General features: G+C 34.0%; 1 protein-coding gene across 1 annotated transcript; it reads left to right on the top strand.

Moving 5' to 3' along the window:
- The first annotated feature begins 1,578 nt into the window (after positions 1–1,578).
- On the top strand, positions 1,579–21,521 carry LOC124499948 (uncharacterized). The gene is made up of 15 exons (XM_075735584.1): positions 1,579–2,366; positions 6,019–6,491; positions 7,764–7,862; positions 7,932–7,976; positions 8,055–8,249; positions 8,354–8,467; positions 8,565–8,756; positions 8,822–9,097; positions 9,171–9,386; positions 9,457–13,736; positions 13,791–18,270; positions 18,330–20,378; positions 20,444–20,623; positions 20,690–20,985; positions 21,054–21,521. The coding sequence occupies exons 2-15, from the start codon at positions 6,113–6,115 to the stop codon at positions 21,120–21,122; spliced, it is 12,870 nt and encodes a 4,289-aa protein (XP_075591699.1). The 5' UTR covers positions 1,579–2,366; positions 6,019–6,112; the 3' UTR covers positions 21,123–21,521.
- The last annotated feature ends 367 nt before the right edge of the window (positions 21,522–21,888 follow it).

Genomic DNA, 21,888 nt, shown 5'->3' with positions numbered 1-21,888 from the left:
CTAGCTCTCTGATTCATATTGTTTGCAAGATTTTTTGTTTTTTTTGTTCTTTTTGCTTTTAGCTTCTTTCCATTCCTTTGTTGGATTTTTTTTCCTAATGGAAACGAAATGAATTCTCTCATCAAATTTTTTTTCCATTATTTCCATTTCTTCTGTTTATTAATATAAACATAAACATTGTCACAATTGTGTTGAATGTAAAAAAAGGACCTTCCGATTTGTTTTGATGATGATGATGATGATGATGATAATGGTGGTGGTAGAGTGATGGGAATCCAATTGAATTACCTGTAAACATACTATGGATAGATGATGAGAATGATGATGAAAACATGTGACATGTAGCCATGATAGAGGATAATGTTTTGTTTTTTTTTTTTGAAATGAAATGAAAAATAAACAATTGTGGTTGCAGGAATATTTACCAAAAAAAAAACGAACAAAATTCATAAATTCAATCAATTTGTTCGCATATGTTGAAGGTGAAAATCGATACAAAATCGATAATGAAAATCAATATTGGAAAGATTACTTTTTTTCCCCCTTACCATTTGCTTGTAGATAATTTTTTTTTTTGATTCATTTTATTCATGGTTTATTATTGTTTCTTTTTCTCTATGTCTCTCACTATATCAGGTACCGCCTAAATAACATTTTTTTTTTGGATATGATGAATTTCTCATCATTATCATCATCATCATCATCATTTATAATAGGGGGTGGTGGTCATCGTCGTGAGAAACAACAGAATCATCATCATCATCATCGTCGTCATTAGCAAATATAATAGTGGTATGTGTGTGTATTTATAAAAATGCTTTTGGAACGTTTTTTTTTTTTGGCTGGTCCGTTTTTTATGTGTTTTTTTTTGGGGATGATTATATGATGGTGATGCAGATGAAACAGGTGTCTCATCATCATTCTCAACTTCCTTCATCACCATTTACCATTCATACATGTAACACATCATCATCATCATCAATGAAATCTTGATAGGCACGTTTTTTTTTATTTAACTTAATGAACATCTTTTTTTTCCACCACTTTATGTTTGTGTGACATGGCATAGAATCTATGATCATACACGATTGTGGATACAAAGGAATAATTTTTGTTTTTTTTTCTGTTTCATTTTCGTTGATAAAGATTCGTTTTCCTTTTTTATTTTATTTTTATTAATGGCCACCACCAACATCACCAACACCATATCATCATCATATAATCGTTTGTTGTATAGTGATCATCATCACTGCCATCATTTTTTTTATGAATCGATGATTTAGTTTTTTTTTGTTATTTACAATTCAAAATTTCATTCCGTGGATTCTTTTCTTTTGCACGATAAATCAGACATGATAAAAAAAACCCGAATCCGGTATTTTTTTCCGGCTTTACAACCAGTCGTCAACTAATGGATTTACACATGATAATAATGTTTTTTTTTTTTTGTTTTTTTTTCATAAACTTTAGGTGTATATTGAAAAGCAACAAACAAGACTGACCGATCCGCATCATCATATTTAATTCTGAAATGAACAAGTGAGAATCACCACCACCACCACCATCACCACCAAACACAAACATGACGACCAATCGTTAACCAACCCATAGGTAGTGTATATATATGTGTGTGTGTATATGGTGTTTGTATGTAAGAAACAAAAAAAAAACTTGAGAGACTATCAGTGTTTTTTTTTCAATCTTATCATCATCATCATCACCATTGCCATATTATGTATGCGTGTGTGTGTTTGCACCCTTAAAAAAAACCAGACACACACATACACAAAATGAATGAATGAATGAAAAAAGGTAGGATATGAACAGAAGACGAATATCATCATCAAGACAACAACAAGAATTAAAACAGAATCCACAAATTGGTAGCAATTTTTAAATCCGTTATGCTTACACATTTAAATTTCATTTCATTCTTTATCATGCATCTGATATGATCGGTTCAACCACAATCTGATCTGATCTGGAAAATCTATGACCTATGCCTGTTTGTTTCTATGCATGTGTCTGTCTGTGTGTGTGTGCGTGTGTTTGACATTGAGAAAAACCCGAAAAAAAATTCTACCGGCTAAACTAGTGACAAATCAAAAATTTTTTTTTTAAACATTTTTCCACCACCATCATCATCATCGTGTTTATTGTTGTTGTGCAATCTGTGGTCATTTTTTTTATTATTTAATTTCATTTCTCTCTCTCTACTGTTTTTTGGCATCATCATCATCATCATCATTAATATTCACAATTTTAAAAGGAAAATTAAATCATAACTATATTTGTGTGTGTGTATGTGCGTTATAACATTCAACGAAATCATCACATGTATAAATAAATCAACAGATAAGCAACAGGTAAGTTATTATTTATTATTTTATGTTAATATAAACAATGATGATGGTGATTATGATGGATATATGGCATTGAAATTGAAATTGAAATTCATTTTCAGCGATAACGATAGAGTTATAATCTGAATTACATTATTATTTATTATATGACGACAATCATGTCATTTTCAACGTCATCCTGATTTTTTTTTGTTTAATTTTTCTGTTTAAAAACCCAAACAAACCCGAAATTCAATTATTAATCAATTAACATTGAATAAATTTCAATTTCTATTGAAATCAATCATTTACACGTACGTAAACAAACAAACACACGCACACACATATTTAATGATTGATTAGAATTTTTTTTATTCTGTTATTTACCCAAAAAAAACAACAACACAAAACACTGATGATGATAATAATAAGTTTGTTTGTCTTTGGCTAGATTTGAATGTCTGTGTATGGATAGAGAGATAGGAAATATAAATTTTTTGTCATCTCAAGGTAATTAATGTGATTTTTCCTCTTTTTTTTCCTTTTATTTTTCACGAAAAAAAAATCAAAATCATCAAGGGCAAAGGTCAGGTGAACTATCGATTTTTATTTTCAGGGAGAATTCTTAATTCACTGAACTCTCTCTCTCTTTTTCACCTACGCACTGCTAATTTATTCAATTTCGATGTCATATCAATAGACACACACACATGTGTGTGTATAAGTGTGTTCAGATCTTTAAAATTAATTTATTCTTTTTTTATGATAATTATTATTATAATTAATTTGATCACGACGAATACGGATTTTAACTATCAAAAATCAAAGAAAAAAAAATAAATAAATAAACAATAAACAATTTCAACAGGTTTTCCTCATCATCATCTATTCTCTTGCTGCTGATACTTGTTGAATGGTTGAATGAATGACAACTGTTGATAGTAAAAGTTATGATTAGATTTAAATGATGATGATGATGATGATGAGATAGGAAAAATGAAATTTAAACAAGCAAAAATCATAGCCTTCAGTGAAGAAAAAAAAACAAACACCGCATGTATAGAAATCTTTTAATGCAAAAATAGAATGACAATTTTTTGTTGTTGTTGTTGTTGTTGTCATGTTGAATAAATAAACAGAAACAAATGAACGAAAGGAAAAAAAATTGAATTCAACGCATGAGCATCATCATCGCCAGATGATAATTAATTAATTTATTATATGACATCAAATTGAAATTGAATCTGAAAAAAATTTATAGAGCAAAATTTTTTTTCTTTTTTCTTTCTATTCTGGTCACATAGTCACGAATTTGATGGTGATTCTAAGCAATCGTAAAATTTTTTTTTTTTTTTTGGAAATTTCCTTTTCTAATAACCAGATTTTCTATTTCCAAAGAAAAAAGTTGCATTTGTTTCTCATCATCATCATCATCATCATCATGATGAATTTTAGATTCAATCGAGAAAAAAAATTAAATATTCATTATATCGGTGACCGGAAAATATAAACAAATCGATGATTGAAGGTCAACAGAATGAAAATTCCTTCATCATCAAAATCTTTTTTTTCCTCATAAAGTTCCAACTGTTTTTTTGTTGTTAGATCCATACAGATTCATTGATTGATTGATTGATCAGAAAAAAAACAAGATGTGATTAAAATTAACTTAGTATGGCTACCTGTTTGATTCTTTATATCATATATATCGACAATTCCGGTATTGAAAAGAAAAAACAAAGAAAATAAAATTGACAATTAATCAATCATTCAAAAATGTGGATAATTTATTCAGTTTATTTTTTTAGTGATCGATTGGTGATGATGATGATTTTTTGTTTTATTTTTTCATTCATAAATTCATTTTTCACCACATTGATAATGATAATGTTTATGAATGTTTCAATGTTCAAGTTTATTATCATTTGTATGTGTACAGATTAATTAGCCATATAACGCAACAGGTATCTGTCACTTTGTGTTTATATATGTCTTATGGGAAAAAAAAAATTGTTCCGTCATTTATCATTGAATTGTCATCATCATCAAGATTTTTTTTCGTTGTTGTTGTTCGGCCTATTGTTTTTTGATGTTTTCTCTTGTGTACAAAAAACAAATAATGATGATGATGATGATGATGATGATGATTAGTCATGGTCTAATCATGCATACATAAGCGGCTTTCTTTTGTTTGATCGATCGATAGATCGATTGATTGATTGATTGGTTGGTTGGTTGGTTGTTTTGAATAATGGTTAGATTGCGAGATCGAAAGTGATGTATATTTTTACTGTTTTTTTTTTAAATCTTTATGTATACAGATTTCTTGACGAGTAGTAAAAGTAGCTAGTTCCGTTTTAGATTCTATTGTTTTTTGTTTTGTGTGATTGTACTCGTGCCACTGCTAAAATAGCCATTCAGTTATTTTTCTCTGTCTACAAAAGGTAATAAAAATTCAATGATTGAATATGATTTTTTTTTATTCTGGCGAATCAAGGTGAACAAAAAGACCATAATAAAGAAATATGGGTATTATAAAATGAAATTCCAATTCCAATTGGAACTGGAAACATCATTTTTTTTGTTATCAGTGAAACTGAATGAGAAAAAGTGAATGAAAAAAAAACTTGACAATGAATAACTCCCAAAAATAGCCTGTTGAATTTTGTTTTTTTTTTGCATTTTTTTTTTTGAAAAAATTTCAATGTCATTATCACGGTGAAATTTTTTTTTCATTCGTTTTCATCATTATCATCATTGATTGATCAAGTTTATAACAGCTTACATAAATAAAAACTGGATAGATAGATAGATGGATTTTTTTTCTACATTTGAAAACATTGAAAATGAAATGATTGAATCCTGTCTGTCCATTTTCATTTTCATTTCATTTCATTTTCATTTTCATTTTTCTCTTTTCTTTTCTTTTTCTTTTTGTTTTTCTCATTAACAATTATTGTGATGATAATAATGGTCATTATTATGAGTACAATGATGATAATAATCATAAAACACTATAATTCATAAATTTTTCTGTTTTTTTTTGAGAAATTCTATAATTATCCCATTAAGATGATGATGGTGAGAATGAATTGTTCAAATTCAAGTCTGTGTAGGTGCTCAAAAAAGTCTTGGTAGTACCTACATTTTCATTAATTAATGATGACTTGATGAGATTTTTTAAACACTGATAACAGGGTGGTTAAAAAAATTCTATCTGTGTATTTAGCGAAATTGAATCAGATATAAATTTTTTTTCTCGAGTTCCGTGAAAAAAAAATAATACCGGGTGGAAAAAAAAATTTTTTCACATCTTTAAACCAAATATTTTTTTACCTATGTGTGTTTTGTGTGTGTGTGTGTTTTGTTTCTAGAACAATAACCGCTGAATGATGAGTGTGTTGAGAAATAAAAACAAGACAACAACAACAAAAAACAACAACAAAAAGTTCAAGTTCATCATCATGCATTTTTCATGGACATACAAATGGTAAACATCACATGAATATATATATAACAATGAGAAAATACTCGGAAGTATGCAAAGAGGCGCCAAAGAGCCTCTTTTAATTTGTTTTAGATTGATATAAATTCCTAAACATGCGCACACATTTGCCGATTAAAGCTGCACAATTTAATTATTTTTTTTTTTAATTTTTTAAAATTTTTTTTTTAGTATCCACATGACGACAAATATTTCAATCAGGACTTAGGACCATTTTGTTTTTTTCATTTTTCAATTTTTTTTTTGGTCAACAAAGCAAACGAAAATGAAAAATAACCAAAAACAACGACGACAACAACAAGAGAAATGCGAATCATACAATCATAATTTAATTGATGACAATAATGATGATATGGATTATTATCATAATAATGATGATGGAATAATGATGATTGAATCTTTTCGGACATCTACCATGATGGATAATGATGAAAAAATAGATTACAACATTTTGTCTTTCAAAAATGACCATAATAATATTAATAACGATGATGATGATGATGGTAATTCTGATCAATTAGTCAATGATAATCATAAAAATTGTGAAAATGATAGTAAAAAACAAATTCCACAATCATCATCATCATCATCATCGATAATCATTATGAAGAATCATAAATTGCGAAGAAAATATCGAATGTTAAGTATGTGTAAAATTAATTTCAATCAATCATGAAAGGGCACCGGGTGGTTTTCGGTGAAATCTGCCCCCAATCATGTCCATTTATGGTTTTTAGTTCATTCGGTCCACCCACTTCCGAAAATCAATTCTCCAGATCTCACTAACTATGAGGGTGTAAGTCAATTTTTTCTCACGATAAAACTGATTTAATCAATATTTTATTCTGAAAGTATCAAAAAAAAATATTTGGTGGAACATGTTCAAAAATCCGGAAGTTCATTTTTTCACCATGTAAGTCTATGGAGTTCATCATGTAATATCCACAACGCAAGTGTTTATGATGTCGCCACGTAAGTCTATGGTGTTCATTATGTAAGTCTATGATATTGTGCATATTGCAATGGCAATCGATGATAGTCTGAACTAAAAACATCCTGATACATCGTTGAAGGATTTTATTGTTCATGTATTAAAATGTGTATGATAAGAATCAATCGGATAAAATCTCTGAATCCAATATCCAATACGAAAATATCACCAGGTTGCAAAATAGTGGATAAGCCATTAGTTTCTTGGAGAAGAACTTTCAATATTTAGGCATCATTAAGTTTGGCGTTAAATAGCCCTGGAACGAATGATTAACCTGATCATGTCCATTAGCCACTCGAATGCTGTACTCAATGATGATGATCAAAGGAACTGATAGCCGCATCGAAAAAGAACAGTTACTAAGTATGATTTGGTCTTTCAACCATCTGATCTCGAATTTCATATCAAAAAACAATTTAAACATCGAGCACGAGATTGAACCAATATATTCGCGGCAGAATCGCAAACCGAGGCTGAGGAATTCTGCCGTTTGTGTAAATCCAAAGTTACAGGATATCATCATACAACAGATGCGCAACAAGATCATCATCGATTGCCATCTGTTGTATCAATACATGAACAATAAAATCCTTCAACAATGTATCAGGATGTTTTTAGTTCAGACTATCATCGATTGCCATTGCAATATGCACAATATCATAGACACATAATGAATACCATAGACACTTACGTTGTAAACATCACATGATGAACTCCATAGACTTACATGGGGAAAAAATGGATTTCCGGATTTTTGAAAATGTTCCACCAAATATTTTTCAGAATGTGTGAGAAAAAATTGACTTAAATATTAATTTGAGATAATGGATGAATTCGCGTTTATTCATTTTTAACTAACATTGAAAAAAAACCCTTTATTCATTTTTCAATGAAAAAAAACCTTTTCACACTCACACACTCATAGATGAATGTCACAATATAATCCATATAAAATGTACAACGATGTTGGCTTTGATAACGACAATTTTTCTGGTCATTTCATTATTGCCTCTCATCAACACTGGTAATTGATTAATGAATGAATGACTGCTTTCTATTTTTCATTTTTTTTTGTTAAAAATTCAATATTTAGCTCCATTCCATACATATGGTCGATTCCGTTCACCGAAAGATAAAGGTTAGTGGCCTTAGTGTGGTAATAATTAATTGAATTTTGAAATTGATTTTTTTTTCTTTCTTTTTTGAATATTGATAGGCTGTTATTATTTATTAAAACATTATGAAAATGGTGAACAAGTAATGACGAATGAACCATGTTTAAATTGTACATGCACCAATAGTATGTTGATGTGTTATCTACGTGTTTGTCCGTTCATTAAACCGCTTGGTGAAAAATGTACTATTGAAAAAAATGATGGTGAATGTTGTCCATCGATCACTTGTCCTGAAGGTAAAATAAAATGATGTGTAATCCTTACATTTTAGATCAATGACTGATTGATTCATTATTGAATGATCAATTTCGTTTGTTTTTTTTTTCGTAATTTTAAATAGATTCATTGATCGATGAAACAACAACCACAATGATGACAACGACCACAACAACAACAACGACGACGACTACTACAACCACAACTGCTAAACCACCGGTTGTATCGGTTAAGCAGGGTAATTGATTAGCAATTGAATAAATATAAATATTATTATGTAATGTGAAATGTTTTAAGAAAATCTAAATTTTCTTCTTTTCGTTCATTCACAACAGGTTGTGAAATCGATGGATTTCATTATAGTGATGGTGATCTAATACCATCGGATCCATATAAACCATGTGAAATATGTTATTGTATACAGAATCAATCAATGTGTACATTACAGGAATGTCATCTACAAGGTGTTACCGGTTGTCAACCGATTTATCAGAAAAATACATGCTGTCCAGTCAGATATAATTGCTGTAAGTAATTTTTATTTTGCAAAATTTATGATCGCTTTAAATTCTATATAATTTATTTTGAATAGCAACCGAACAAGGCAAAGAAATGCGTTATACAACACAACGACCTCCAACCAATTGGTTTGATCAGGCGACTAGCAACAACAAATCAGCAGGATGCCAACATGATGGTAAATTTTATGAAGATGGTGCACAAATACCATCAAAAGATAAATGTGAACATTGCTATTGTATGCGTGATGAAATTGTATGCGCCATACAAGAATGTCGGCCACCTTGTGATGGCTGTATACCCATCTGGACGGATAATGATTCTTGTTGTCCGGAAAAATATGAATGCTGTATGTATTATTTATTCATAGAAAATTTTTTTTTGTTAATAATAAACCTAATGATGATTATGATGACATTTAGATCCACAATTTACGATCTACAATGAATCGAATCGAACAAAAACATTTACTACCAACATTGGAAATGAATTTGGTATGAATAACAGTGCAACAAAACCACATCATCATCATCGATTACCGGCACCGAAAGTTGATTTATCATTAGAGCAACAACAACAAAATCTATTCAATCATCCTAAAGATATTAGTATTACGAAAATATTATCGGAAACAAAAAGTAAGTACTTGAATTGAACTAGTTTATGAATAATTCTCTAATCCAACAACAACAACAACAACAAAAACAGGCAACAAAACGCTAGTCAAAATAATCACCAATGGAGATAAAGTGACGAAAAAACCAACGAATAAAAGGCCAAAAATTAAACCAGGACTGATACCCGGTGAAGGTGTTTGCCGATATGAAAAGAAAATCTATCAGAATGGTGAAAAAGTTAATTCAACAAATCCTTGTATTGAATATTGTATGTGCATCAATAGTGTAGTGTATTGTGATGAAATTGTTTGCCAAGTAGATCTGGGTAAAAAACAAAACAAAAATTGTAAAGAAATACATTATAAGAATAGATGCTGTCCACGTTATGAATGTCATGAATATGATATTATTGAACAGACGGATATCAGTGATTATGATGTAACAGTCAAAATTGGTACGAAAACTAAACAAAGACCGGTGTGGAAACCCGAAGCAGTGCCAACTGAATCGAAACCAGAACCAACGACTGAAATTCCATTCGAAATGACTACAATCATTGAACCAGAATTGGTTAAAATTGAAAAACCAGAAACAACTTCGAAAGCAACTATTGAAGTGTTGGAAACAACCACTGTTAGTAAACCAGAAATACCGCCAGTTGAAATGAAACCAGCTTCGACTTTAGAACCAGAGATCCAGACTACCATTGCAACATCAACGATAATTTCTGAATCTACATCATTGCCATCCGTTTCAGAAGAAATGACGACAACCATATCATCGATTGCTGAAGAACATTCAACAATCGGAATGATGCCAGATTTATCACCTGGATCATCTGTAACGAATGTTACATTGCCAAAGGAAAAAGAATTGATTCAATCAACAACTTCTTCACCACCATTAACTGAAACAGAAATGACCAGTATCGTGACAGAACAATCCATCACTACTACCCCAAAAGCAGAACCGAAAATAGGTCCTGAAGTCAAAGAAACTATCAAGCCCGAAATCGAAATTGTAACAACTACATCTTCAGAAATTCCAGCCGTTGAAGTGGGCATTGAAACAACTACGGCAAAATTGCCTACAGCAGGTCTTGAAACTGGAAAAGAATATGAAACAAGTACCGTTGGAATCGAAACAACAACACCATCAGAAATGCCTGTTGTTTCAGAAATTACAACTACACCTTCATCAGAAATTTCCACGACCGAAACAGTTCCAATTACAAGTACCGTTTCACTAGTCGAGGATCAAAGAACAACAACTGAACCAGAAATACCAGCAATTCAAGTAGGTATTGAAACTACCACTCCATCTGCAGAATCACCTACAACTGCTGGATCTACTGAAAAAGAAATGGAAACAAGCACTATCGTGTCTGTCGAAACAACAACAACGACAACCATTGCAGATGTTTCAGAAATAAGTACAGACACAACTGAATCAACCAAGATTTCCGTTACCGAAGAATCGTCCAGTGCATCAATTCCAGCAGAACAAGTTACAAGCACAATTTCGCCTGTTGTAACTGAAACAAAAGAACCAACGACAATTGAAACTGCTGAAAAAGAAATCACTATTAGCACAACACCATCGACAGTTGAAGATGAAATGACCACTAAACCAGTAATGCCAAGCGTTGCTGAAATTGGTGTTGAAACTACAACCACAACTGAAGTTTCAATGACAACTGAAAGACCAGGCACCAGTACAATCTCACAAGTTGAAGCGGAAACAACAGCCAAACCTTCTACTGTTTCAGATATCAGCGCTGAAACAACTACACCATCTGAAATTCCAGCTGTTGAAGCTGGCGTTGAAACAACAACTCCATCAACTTATACAACGAGTACGATTGCTCCTGTTGAAGGCGAAACAACGCCCGAACCTGAAATGACCACTGTTGAAGATATTGGAGTCGAAACAACAACAATGGGAGTTTCTACAACTGAAGGGCCATCCACCGATGCATCAACTTCAAGAGAACCAGAAGTTCCTCCAGTTAAAGTTGGTATCGAAACCACCACCACATTACCAACAGAATCATCCGCAACCGAAATATCATCGGAAAAAGAACCGACAACAACTACTATTTCTGCCGAAATTACAACAACAACACAACCTGTTGTTTCAGAAATCAGCGCTGAAACAACAACCATAACCGAAGAACCAATCACTAGTACTATTTCATCTCTTGAAACCGAAGGAACCACTGAATCAAGAATACCGGTTGTTCAGGTGGAAGGTGAAACTACTAGTACCACAGCTTCAACAATAGCCGAAACGTCAACAACTTCAGCTACTTTTGTAACCGAAACAGAACTACCAGAAATAATCACAATAAGTGATAGACCAATAGGAGCTGGTGATGAATTTGAACATACAACACCGTCAGAAATCGATCAGACAACAACAGCAAAACAAACAGTTCCAGAACTTGCCACAGCAACCGAAAAATCGACTACTACGACATCAATCATCGAAGGATTAATTACGACTGTTAAAGATTTCATTACATCGACATTGCCACCAATGGTGGAAGAACATTCGACAATGAAACCAATTCCAGATATTGAAATGGGACCAACCGAAATGAACAAAACATCTCCTGATGAAAAAGAATTGATCCATTTGACTACTACTACCGAATCGCCTATTGAAAAAGAAACGATGACTACATCAACAGATGAAACAACGACAACAACAACCGAATCAGGATTGCCAACTGTTGAAGAAATTGGTGTCGAAACAACAACGTCAATATTGGAAATTACAACGACAAGAATCCCCACTGCTGCATCAACTTCAAAAGAATCGACAACAGAAAGCGTTACGATAACTGAATCTGAAATGCCAGCAGTCGAAGTTGGTGTGGCCGAAACAACTACAATGTCCGATATTTCCTTGACTGAAGGCTCAACTGCTGTTGTTACAACTGAGAAAGAAATGATCACTGCTACATCATCACCTGTTGTTGAAGTGGAAATGACAACAAAACCTATAATGCCAAATGAAACCGAAATTAGTGTTGAAACTACGACCTCATCGGAAACATTCACTACTGCAATGAAAGAGGCAACAAGTACTATATCACCTGTCGAAGATGAGAGAACTACTGAACGGGAAATGCCTGCAGTCCAAATTGGTGTCGAAACCACTACCACATCATCAACGGAATCACCGTCCACCACAAGTACACCAATTGAAAGTGAAGAAACAACTAAACCAGTTATGACTACTGTTTCCGAAATCGTAACTGAAACAATGACTACATCCAAAGTTTCAAAGGAAGAACAAATTACAAGCACAGTTGCACCTGTTGAATCAGAAAAATCTACTGAACCCGAAATGCCATCTGTTCAAGTTGGTATCGAGACAACCACATCGTCAACATCAGAATCCACATCCACAATTAGTGAAGTAAGTACCGTTGTTCCAGTGGAAATCGAAACAACAACCTTGGAAAGCGAACAAACCATTACTACAAGCAGACCAGAAATGTCGACAGTTAGTAAAATTGGTGTTGAAACAACCTATTCATCGGAAGTTTCAAAAGATGAAACCACAACGGTAGAACCAGAAATCATAACCGAATCATCAACTGAAACTTTCGAATCAAGTACTATTCCAGCAGTTGAAAAAGAAATTTCGACCACCATCAAACCAGGAATACCGGGTGAAGGAATGACCCGAACAACAACAACCATTCCGGAAACGACATCCATTCTGGATGGATTAATTACAACTGCTAAAGAAATGATATCATCAACCATTTCACCATTTATTGAAGAACACTCAACTATACAGCCTGTGGAAGAAGTTTCTGAACCAGTATCTATTATGAATAAAACAGAACCAGCTGAAAAAGAATTAATTCATTCGACGACGACTACAACGACAATAATGCCGATCGAAGGAGAAACAACTACGGAATCTGGATTACCTGCCGTTGAAATGGGCATAGAAACTACAACCACATCAACAGAATGGCCTACAACAGGCATCTCAACCGAAATGGCCATCACAACAATCAAACCTGGTATGCCTAAAGTTGAAGAAATAGGTGCTGAAACGACGACTACAACAACAGCTAAAACTGAAATAACTGATGCGCCAACTAGTACAACGATTTCTGAAGGAGTGAAAATTACTACGGAATCAGAATTTGCAACAGTCCAATCAGGTTTTGAGACTACAACAATCGTATCGACTGAAAAAGAACCAGGAACGAGTACAATGTTGCCTTTGGAAAGTGAAACAACCTCTGAACCAGAAATGACAACAGTTGCTGAAATCGGACCTGCTGAGACAACAACTACAACGATAACTGAAGTATCAACTGGAGACGAAATTCCAGCCGTGAAGGTCGGTATCATTTTTTTTTTGACAAAATATTAATTTATTTTCTTTTTCTTCTAGGTCGGTATCGAAACGACCACATTGTCATCAGCAACTGAATCACAAACGACATTGGCATCAACTAAAATGGAGCCAGTAACAAGTACCGTTTCACCAATCGAAGGTGAAATGACAACCAAATCAATAACTGCTACAGTTTCAGAAACAGCAACAGAAATTGACACGACAACAACAACTCAATCGGAAATGCCAGCAGTAAATGTTGGAATCGAGACAACAACACCATCAGCAGCTGAAACATCAACGATAATTATGTCAACTCAAACTGGAATACCGGCTGTTTCCGAAATCAGTACAGAGACAACTACACTATCAGATGAGAATCTTGATGCTAGTGTGGCCACGGAAAAAGAATCAGCCACAAGTACAATATCCTCCGTTGAAACAGAAACAACAACAATCCATTCAGAAATGCCGGTAGTACAGGTTGGAATCGAGACAACCACGCCATCAGCAGTTGATGTATCGACTGAAAAAGAATCAGGAACAAGTACTATCGAAACAACGACAAAACCTGCAACAGTAACTGTTTCGGAAATTGATGTAGAGACAACTACAACAGCCGAAATTTCCATCACCAATGCATCAACACTAGTGGAACAAGTTACAAGCACAATTGCGCCTGTTGAAATTGAAGCATCTACTGAACCAGAAATGCCAGGTGTTCAAGTTGGTATCGAGACAACCACATTGTCAGCAACAAAATCACCAACAACTGATGGTTTGTCAACGGAAAAAGAATCGGATATTGAAACAACTACAGCGGAAAGAATTATTAGTACTGAATCAACCGATATGGAAGAATCGACAACACCATCGATGGTAGTTACATTTTCAAGTACTGTTTCTCCTGTTGCAGTCGATAAACATACAACCATACCATCGGAAATTACTGAGGCCACAGCTACAATTGCTAAAGAAGATTTGATGACAAGTACAATTTCAACGAATGAAACTGAAGAAACCACTATACCTGGTGAAGGAATGACAAGATTTACTACTACCGAAACACCACCAACGAAAACAACAAAATCTGTATTGGATGGAATGATAACGAGTGTAAAAGAAATTATAACAACAGCAATGGGACCATTCATTGAGGAACATTCAACCATACAACCAACAATGGAAATCATTGAACCGGAATCCGAAGTTAATAAAACTGAACCAATGGAAAAAGAATTGATACAATCGACAACGATGATGTCAACAACTGAAATGGAAATTATTGATACAACTCCAATTGAAAGCAAAACCACAACTATTCAATCTGACATATCGATGGTTGAAGAAATTGGTGCTGAAACAACTACGCAATCAGAAATATCAACGAAAGAAACAGTAACTAGCACTGTTTCACCGATTGAAAGTGAAAGAACAACAGAACCAATGATTCCAGCCATTCAAGTTGGAATCGAAACAACAACACCATCGGAAGTTGCTGTAACTGAATCGACAACTACTAAAGAAACAAAAGAACCATCAATGAGTACAATTTCAACTGAAACGGATGAAACAACTAAACCAACATCACCGATTGTCACAGAAACAACAGAATCTCCTTCAACACGTGTTGATACAACCACTGAAGAACAAGCAACAAGTACAACCATTTTGCCTGTTGAAAGTGAAAGAACAACTACTGAACCAGAAATACCAGCAATTCAAGTAGGCATCGAAACAACCACTTTACCTTCAACAACTTTGGAAAAAGAACAAGAAACAAGCACTATGGTACCGGTTAAAGAGATTGGTATCGAAACAACAACGCCTCTTTCGGTAATGATCGATACTACAGAAAAATCTATGATCGTAACGACTGAAAAAGAACCAGGAAGTAGCACTTTTACATCCGTTGAAATTGAAACAACTGCTAAACCAGAAATTTCAACTGTTGCCGAAATCTTTTCAGAAACAACTACACCATCTGAAACATATGAAAATGTTACAACCACAATTGTACCCGATGAATATGAAACAACAATTAAACCGGTGGAAATTGGTATTGAAACAACCACATTATCGTCAGAATGGTCAACAACAATAGCAACGGATAGTGTAATGACAACCAGTACAATCATTCCGGTAGATGGCGAAAGAACGACAGTTGAAGATGAATCAAAAGTTGGTATTGAAACAACAACAACAACGGCAATGATAACTTCTCAATCCGATGTTTCCACAACGGAAGAATCTGCTGAACCAGCTACAAGTACTATTCAGCCCATTGAAAGTGAAATGACTACTTTATATGAGATGCCAGCAGTAAAAGTTGGTATTGAAACTACGACAACAACAGCAACTGATATACCATCTACTATCGGTGGATCTACTGAAGGAGAAATGGCAACAAGTACTATTGAGCCTATGGAAACGACAACAAAAACGGTTCAAAGTGAAAGTACAACCGAATCCGTTACAGAGAAAGCTACAACAACATCAATGATTGAAAAAGTGATGACAACGGTTAAAGATTTCATTACAACAACAATGGCTCCATTGATTGAAGAACATTCGACAATTCAACCAATTATTCCAGATGTTGAAATGATTCCAGCTAAAATGAATAAAACACTGCCAACTGAAAAAGAATTGACCATTACTACAATTGTACAGGAACCGCAAACATCAACCACTGCAGATGAATTGGTAACAACATCCAAAGTAACGATACAGCCTGAAATGCCAACTATTGCAGAAATCGATTTTGAAACAACAAGTACTGTTTCACCTGTTGAAAAAGAGACAATAACCACAACATCAGAAATGATGGAAACTAAAACACCAGAACCGTCTACTGCTATTAGTTCAATGACAACAACAACTATGAAAACGCCAGTTATCGATGAAATTGACAAGGAGACAACTACAGCGATTTATACAAAAGAACCTACCGTTATAACGACTGAAAAAGAAATCACTATTAGCACAACACCATCAACAGAAATAACCACTAAACCAGTAATGCCAAGTGTTGCTGAAATTGGTGTTGAAACTACAACCACATCTGAAGTTTCAATGACAACTGAAAGACCAGGCACAAGTACCATCTCACAAGTTGAAGCGGAAACAACAACCAAACCTGCTATTGTTTCAGATATCAGCTCCGAAACAACTACGCCATCTAAAATTCCAGCGGTTGAAGTTGGTGTTGAAACAACAATGAAAACAACGAGTACGATTGCTCCTGTTGAAGGCGAAACAACGCCCGAACCTGAAATGACCACTGTTGAAGATATTGGTGTCGAAACAACAACGACAACAACATTGGAAGTTTCTACAACCGAAGGACCATCCATCGAGGCATCAACTTCAATAGAACCAGAAGTTCCTCCTGTTAAAGTTGGTATCGAAACCACCACCACATTACCAACAGAATCATCCGCAACCGAAATATCATCTGAAAAAGAACCGACAGCAACTACTATTTCTCCCGAAATTACAACAACAACAGAACCTGTTGTTTCAGAAATCAGCGCTGAAACAACAACCATAACCGAAGAACCAATCACTAGTACTTTTTCATCTCTTGAAACCGAAGGAACCACTGAATCAAGAATACCGGTTGTTCAGGTGGAAGGTGAAACTACTAGTACCACAGCTTCAACAATAGCCGAAACGTCAACAACTTCAGCTACTTTTGTAACCGAAACAGAATTACCAGAAAGAATCACAATAAGTGATAGACCAATAGGAGCTGGTGATGAATTTGAACATACAACAAGAGAACCAGAAATTCCTCCAGTCAAAGTTGGTATTGAAACCACCACCACACTACCAACAGAATCATCAGGAGTTTCGTCTGAAAAAGAACCGGCAACAAGTACTATTTCTCTCGAAATTACAACAACAACAGAACCTGAAATGCCTACTGTAAAAGAGATCGACTTGGAAACAACCACAGCATCTGAAATTAGCAAAACAACAGAAAGACCAACAACTGACAAAGAAATCATTACCGGCACACAATCCACAATCGAAAGTGAAATGACGACGAAAACTACAACTTCAAGTATTGGTGAAATTGGTGTCGAAACTATAACTCCAACAGAAATTTCTATTATTGAAACGACTGTTGGACCGATTGATTCATCAACTACAACAGAACCAGCTTCAAGTACCAGTTTACCTATTGAAGGTGAGATGACAACCCATCCAGAAATGCCAGCTGTAAAGGTTGGAATCGAGACAACCACGCCATCAGATGAAAGTCTTGCAACTAGTGTGACTACGGAAAAAGAAACAGTTACAAGTACAATATCTCCTGTTGAAATTGAAACAACAACCCATCCAGAAATGCCAGCTGTAAAGGTTGGAATCGAGACAACCACGCCATCAGACGAAAGTCCTGCAACTAGTGTGGCTACGGAAAAAGAAACAGTTACAAGCACATCTCCTGTTGAAATTGAAGCAACAACGCCATCAGAAGTTGAAACACCTATAACTGGCGGTGTATCGACTGAAATAGAACCAGTAACAGGTAACGTTTTTCCAATTGAAAGTAAAATAACCACTAAATCTCTAACGCTTTTGTTTCAGAAATCCCATCATTGGAAGTATCGATCACCCAAGCAATCGACAAATCGACCATTTCAACAGAAATCAGTATGGACACAACAACAACAAGGCTACCAATTGATACTGAATCACCATCCACCAAAAAACCAAAAGAAACTGAAATTCCAATTTCGGAAACTGATCGTGCGACAACCTATTCCCCATTGATTGAAGAATACTCTACCATTCAACCGATAAGAGAATCCAGTGTTTCTGTTTCGGAAATTGATAAAACTACACCATCCCAACATGAATTGATTTCTACAACATCAACATTAGAAACGGTTACCAAAGAATCGACACAAATAACAACTACGATTGAACCTGTTGAAGTGGAAATAACAACTCAACCAGAAATGCCTGCCGTACAAGTCGGTATTGAAACTTCCACCACACTATCGGATATTTCCATAACTGAAACAACCAGTGAAAAAGAATCGATTACAAGCACTGAATCTCCGGTTGAAAGAGAACGTACCACTATGATTCCTGAAAATGCTACAATAACGGAAACTGATGCTGAAACTACTGCCACGCAAGCAACAACAAGCGTGTCGACCGACAAAGAACCAATAACAAGTAGCACTATTTCTCTAGTCGAAATCGATAAAACAAATGAACCAAATGAAACTTTCACTCCAACGACCGAATGGCCAACAACAATTTCCAAAGAAAAAATTGCAACCGTTTTACCGGATAAAGAAACTGAATTGCCCGCAGTTAAAATCGGCATTGAAACAACTACAACAATTCCTTCATTCACATCTACCGAAAAAGAAACAGAAATTAGCACTTTATTACCAGAAATTCCAGCTGTTCAAGTGGAATTTGAAACAACGACAACTACTAAACCATCAACAGAATCACTTGCCACTACACTTGTATCCACTGATAAAGAACAGCCTACAATCAGTACTTTAAAACCTGAAAAAACCAAACCAACTATTAGCGAAATCGGTATTGATACTACATCAGCACCGGAAATTTCAAAAACCACCGAAATTCCTTCAACTACTACTCTGTTAACTGATATCAGTAAAATCCAAACAACAACAACAACACCAACAACTTTTGAAACTATTACTGGTGAACCAATTGTCGATTACATAACCACCACTCGTAGACCGCTAACAATGGTCAATGAATCTGCCACTGTCATTTATCCACCAACTAGTCTTGAACCAATTATTGAAGATCATTCTACAATCGTTCCATACCCACCCATTGATGGTGATCATACGATCATAATTGAATTGCCATCTAATAAGACTGATATGGCTCAAATTGAAACAACCACTGCCTTTATGGATCATCATCCTGAATTGTCCACCGTAGTAACTACTGATTCATCATTAATTATTGAAGATCATTCGACAATAAAACCCATTTCACCAACCGAATTTGTTCCAATTGAAATGAATAAAACCGAGCCAAGTGAAAAGGGATTAATTCATTTGACATCGACCTTATCTCCTGAAGATAATGAAACAAAGATTCCAATAGTCGGTGAATCAGCATTAACGACTAAATTACCCGATACATCGCTCATGATCAATGTGACTACACCTCAACCAGAATTAAGTAAATCAACAAAATCAATGATAACGATTGAACCAGATACAAGTGAACCAGAAAGTGCTACCAAACCATTGATTATCAGTAGCGAAGAACCTGAAGAAGAAGTTTGGACTGATACACCAACAGTAATCGTGACCGTACCTACAATCAATGAAAATGTTACGATAATTTCTGAATCGAAACATGAAATTAGTACGACAAAATTACCATTTTATCCGGTTACAACTGGCACACAACAACAACAACAGCAAGAAGAAGAAGAAGAACAAATTGAACAAGAAGAAGAACCGGATGAAACAATAGCACCAAGACCTGTAACACCGAAACCGGGAGTGAAAACAAAATTGAAAAAGCCAACACAACAACAACAACGACCAGATGATGGTGTAAAGAAACCATCATATCGGCCATCATCATCATCATTTACACCGTTCACTGATCTTGGTGATGGATGTAAGTGTCATATAATCATAAAACTTTTTAAAAATCTAATCTGAAATTTTTTTTTTCAATTCTAGCTTGTGTATATGATGGAAAAATATTTCAATCAGCCGAACAGATTCCTCGTCCACATCCATGTGATTTTTGTTTCTGTTTCCGTGGTGATATTATTTGTTTACAACAAACATGTCCACCACCGATTAAAAATTGTATGGAAACACATATCGAAGGATTCTGCTGTCCACGTTATGAATGTCGTATGTATTTTGAATTGAATTGAATTGAAATTGAATTAATTTTTTTTTTTTGATTTTAAATAATAGCTGTTGATGCAACAACAATGAATATGACAATATTCCATAATAATAATAAACGTATGGCACGTTCATATAATTCTGCCATTTCATCATTATCATACAAATCAACAACATCATCGACGACTACGACAACAACTACTACAACAATACGCCCACCTCCATATTCGATCTCGATTATTGAAAAGAAAGGTTGCCGTGTGAACGGTATTTTCTATGAAATTGGAAAACGTATCGATAAATCAAGTAATGCTTGTCTTGATTGTCGCTGTGATCCAATGGGACTTATGAGATGTGATCCATTGGTATGTGTATCAATATAATTTGTATTAATCCTGTGTTCAATTTAATTTTTTTCCATGTTTGCTTACAGGATTGTTCATCATCTTTTGCACCTTTACTATTGCGAATGAATCGAAATTATTTTCTACATAAGAAATGAATACCAAACAAAACAATTACAAGGCTTCATTTGTGTGCCAAATTTATCGTTTCAAAATTTTGTGATAATTCACTTATTAATTAACACACACACACAGACAGACATGCAGACAAAATATTCAATTTTTTAATCATTTTTTTTATTGGTAATCAAATACATTGACACAACCCTCTTGATATTGATCCTATGGTCCTTTTAATGAAAAAAAAACAAAAACAAAACAAAATCATTTTGAAAGATAAGTTGTCACATTTTTGTCAAGTGCCTAGCGAATGTCCAAATTTTTTTACTTTTCAAATTTGGTGATGATTTACTTTCCATTCATTTATTGACATTCTTGTATTTTCAGCTTTTTAGTATTTTTAGCCCCAACAAAAACCAAAAAAAAGAAAGAAAAAGAAAAACTTTAATGGATCGGCTATTTATTTATTTATTATCAATGATTTTTTCATATAGAATTTTTTTTTCTTTATTGCTCAAGAATTTTTTTTTACAACAACAAACATCGAAAGATATATTTCAGTTCATCACTTTTTTTTCTCTCACATTTTTCCTAATTGGTTGATTCATATTAATTGGTATATATTTGTTTTGTGTACAAAAAAAAACTGATCAAATTTCATCCACTGGACATCCAAAAAAAAAAAAAAAAACTCATTTGCAATGGATATGTATTTTTTTTCTTTACCATTTTTTTTGTATATGTGTGATCATCTATATATGAATAAACAGTTTTTTTTGTTTACGAACTCTAATCTGTTGTGTT

Source organism: Dermatophagoides farinae, chromosome 2, assembly GCF_024713945.1.
Source record: "Dermatophagoides farinae isolate YC_2012a chromosome 2, ASM2471394v1, whole genome shotgun sequence".
Lineage (NCBI taxonomy): Eukaryota > Metazoa > Arthropoda > Arachnida > Sarcoptiformes > Pyroglyphidae > Dermatophagoides > Dermatophagoides farinae.
The sequence above is the reverse complement of the archived record's forward strand: the minus strand, read 5'-3'. Positions and strand labels throughout refer to the sequence as shown.